Source organism: Zea mays, chromosome 7 (genome assembly GCF_902167145.1).
Source record: "Zea mays cultivar B73 chromosome 7, Zm-B73-REFERENCE-NAM-5.0, whole genome shotgun sequence".
NCBI classification, from domain to species: Eukaryota; Viridiplantae; Streptophyta; class Magnoliopsida; order Poales; family Poaceae; genus Zea; species Zea mays.
Window position 1 is genome coordinate 120,285,249 of NC_050102.1, and position 3,052 is coordinate 120,288,300.

General features: G+C 48.1%; 1 protein-coding gene across 1 annotated transcript; it reads right to left on the reverse strand.

Moving 5' to 3' along the window:
• Window positions 1-575: 575 nt before the first annotated feature.
• On the reverse strand, window positions 576-1,808 carry LOC100281244 (uncharacterized). The gene is made up of 3 exons (NM_001154163.2): window positions 1,662-1,808; window positions 1,205-1,534; window positions 576-1,108 (listed from the first exon to the last, which is right to left on the reverse strand). The coding sequence occupies exons 1-3, from the start codon at window positions 1,743-1,745 to the stop codon at window positions 722-724; spliced, it is 801 nt and encodes a 266-aa protein (NP_001147635.1). The 5' UTR covers window positions 1,746-1,808; the 3' UTR covers window positions 576-721.
• Window positions 1,809-3,052: the final 1,244 nt, after the last annotated feature.

The following is a 3,052-nucleotide window of genomic DNA, read 5'->3' on the forward strand; positions in this document are numbered from 1 at the left end:
ACAAAACGTGTTAATAAAGTTAAAATAAGCACAATAGTTTCATTAACTCTAAGCATAAAAAATGTGTAGCAATTGATATAAATTTTTAAAATCAAAACCTAGATTCATAATGTAATAAAATTATCTCTTAAGATACTAACCCAGGTGGCTATAAAATATAAACATACATATCACATAGTCTATTTTATTTCTTCTCTTAAACATATGTATATACATATATATATATATATATATATATATATATATATATATATATATATATATATATATATATATATATATATATATGCTAGTTTGGTGGATTTCAATTTAGACGGTGATAGACAGCTTATGAAACAATTAATAAAGTTGCAGTTTCCTATTGCGAGCAGTTTGGATCCATGTATTAAACTTTAGTGGTACTAAAGTTTAGCACTTTACTTCTGTTTGGACAGTAGGAGGGGCAGAGATTGTTAATGGGTCAGGGAAGACCACCTTTTGCACAATTTAACGTCAAAGGAAGAGCTAGTGTTAATGGTTGCTAAACTTTATCACTACTCTTTTAGTATGCCTATTTGATTTCATATGTGCCAAAATTTAGTAAAAAAAATGTTGTGCTAAACTTTAGCACTATGAAAATAGACAAGACCTAAGTTTATTACATAGACATATTAATGTTCTTCAACCGCAAAAAAAAACATGTGTATATTCACATTTATTTTGCATCCACGAGCGCCATGCATCAGAATATGTGCCCTGGTATTCTCTCCATCACCCTATCAGCCACGGCGCTCGCCAGCTTCTCGACGAACTCGGAATCATTCGTGAGCAAATTCACGAGCTCGTCCACCAGAGCCTTCCGAAACTCAGGCGTCACAATAATCTCCCCGACGGCCGCCCCGGCATTCGAATCCGCCGGCGGCCGTTGGTCCGCGGCCAGGCCAATGGTGATCTTTTTCCGGCCCGACGAATCGATGGAGATGATCGAGCGCGGCAGTGACGACCCGGCCTGGTGCAGGCTCGTCGACGCGTCAGTGACGACATATTCGCTCTGGGCACGTTGCTCATGGTTGTGCTCGCCCTCGTACGTCGCCACAAGCATCAGATTGTCGTCTGCGCTTCTCTGCACCTGCGGCGGCGTACGCCGTTTTACAGCATTAGAAAAAAGAAGAACAGAAGGGAAAAAAAAAAGCTGTTGGAGCTCCGATCGCGTAAGCCTTTTCACCTTCTTCTTGACGGGGCAGGAGGGCGCGTACGCGCAGCGGAAGTAGGATCTCGGATACGGGTTGTCCCGCGTCACCTTCTGGCCGTACTTGCGCCACTGGTAGCAGTCCCTGAGGTGGTTGGCGTCGGCGTCCGACGGCTCGGCGCGCGCGCACACCGTCCGGACCTTGGGCCGCGGCGGCTCCGCGGCGGCCACCGCATTGCCCCGGGACGGCGACGACGTGGCGAGCGCTCGCGGGGTGGAGCGGTCGGCGAGTATGGCGTCCAGCGCGGCGGCCAGCCTCCGGTTCTCCTCGCTCACCCGCCTCAGCTTGTCCTCGAGACTCTCCGGCTGTCGATCAAGCAAGCAAGAGGATGAGCAACGAACAGCTGGTATGCAAGCAAGATAAACCCCCAAGCCACTAGTGCCAGTGAGTGACCAGCTGGCGGCGGCGATCGATCACTCAGTGTGGACTGACCAGCGGCTCCGGCGGTGGGCCGAAGAGGGGCAGAAGCGCGGCGCTGAGGGTGGGGGGCGACGAGCACTCGCCGTTACTGTCCATGGCCGCATCTATCAGCGCCACGGCGGCGCCACGTGTTGTTGTTAAGTACTACTACTACGTAACAATTGTAATAGCAGAGCTAAGCTACGATGTTATAGAGCTTGGAGACTGGGGAGCCGGCCGGCTCTAGCTTGGCGACTTGACCTTTGCTTTGGGCAGTTGGGCCTCGCCACATCCGTGCTGCGTCACTTCCTGACGTGCTCCCGCTAGCGTCACAACTCACAAGTTTTCCGGTGGAGTCAAGTCGTAGCTTATCAAACTGGGGCTTCTGTCTTTCGGAGCCGGATCGCGCGAAATGAGACAAATGGTCCCCGAGAACGACGGGTTATTACTGACTCCTATGCTGATGACGAGGTACTCCGCCGGTCCCCCTGACGTATTCAGAGTAACGTCATCTAAACTAGCCGCAACCATGGATGCGGCAAACGATGATGAATTAAGCACGTACGCCAGCCAGCAAAGTGGTTCCATGCCCCCCCCCCCTCGCTCTCTCTCATGATATAATCCGAGCCGTTGCGTACACACCAAACCTAACTTAGGGCCCTTTTTTTTTTGCTTATTTTCAGCTTCTCCCCCCCCCCCCCCCTCCCCGCCCCTCCAAGAGTTTTTTACCCCGCTTTTGCGAGTATCGTTTTGGTGAAAGCTGTTCAAATTCAACGTGAACACAAAATCGGACGAGTCGTCACAAAAGTAGAAATCCGTCACTTTCTAGATTCTAAACCTAATGGATACTTTCACCTTCCTCCGCATATAATCTCCACAATGCTCAGATTCCCTCACGGCTGGATTCTCAGAAAAACTTGTCAGGAAAAAGTTGAAGCAAACATGAAACTCAATCCCCTTCAGTATTGAAGGAGATTGAGTGAAAAAATAGTTCATCTCTACCTCAATCCCCTCCAATTCAGAAGAGGATTTGAGTTTCCAAGCTAGCCCTGAGTGTGCGGTAAATGAGCGGTCGCTCTAGGCCCGCAACTTCATAGGGTCCGCTCCTAGTCTCTACTCCTATAAAGCACCAGTTTCTCTGGTTTCAATCGTCGACCTTTTTTCAAAAAAAACTTTTTGTACTTTTTCTAATCTAAACTGTGGTCCAACTTATCCCCCTCAACAGCAGCGTGGTGTAATTCTTACGCCTAGAATATCGGTCGTACATGCACATGTAAGGATAATTCTCACTACACCATGGTTTAGTTTTAGCGACCCTTATTAAGCACCAACAGTTAGTTGCTAAATTTTAGAGACTAACGTTTGTAGGTCGGTTGTGTTGAATAACTACGTTACCGCGGATCACCAGATCCACTCCATTCCCT

What these genes read in the sequence shown, in the direction of transcription:
- LOC100281244 (NM_001154163.2), bottom strand. Translation starts at nt 1,745, where the DNA reads ATGGACAGTAACGGCGAGTGCTCGTCGCCCCCCACCCTCAGCGCCGCG. An exon ending in GCCCACCGCCGGAGCCGCTG is followed by an intron (nt 1,535 to 1,661) that starts GTCAGTCCACAC and finishes CTTGATCGACAG; the next exon opens with CCGGAGAGTCTCGAGGACAA. An exon ending in CCTGCCCCGTCAAGAAGAAG is followed by an intron (nt 1,109 to 1,204) that starts GTGAAAAGGCTT and finishes ACGCCGCCGCAG; the next exon opens with GTGCAGAGAAGCGCAGACGA.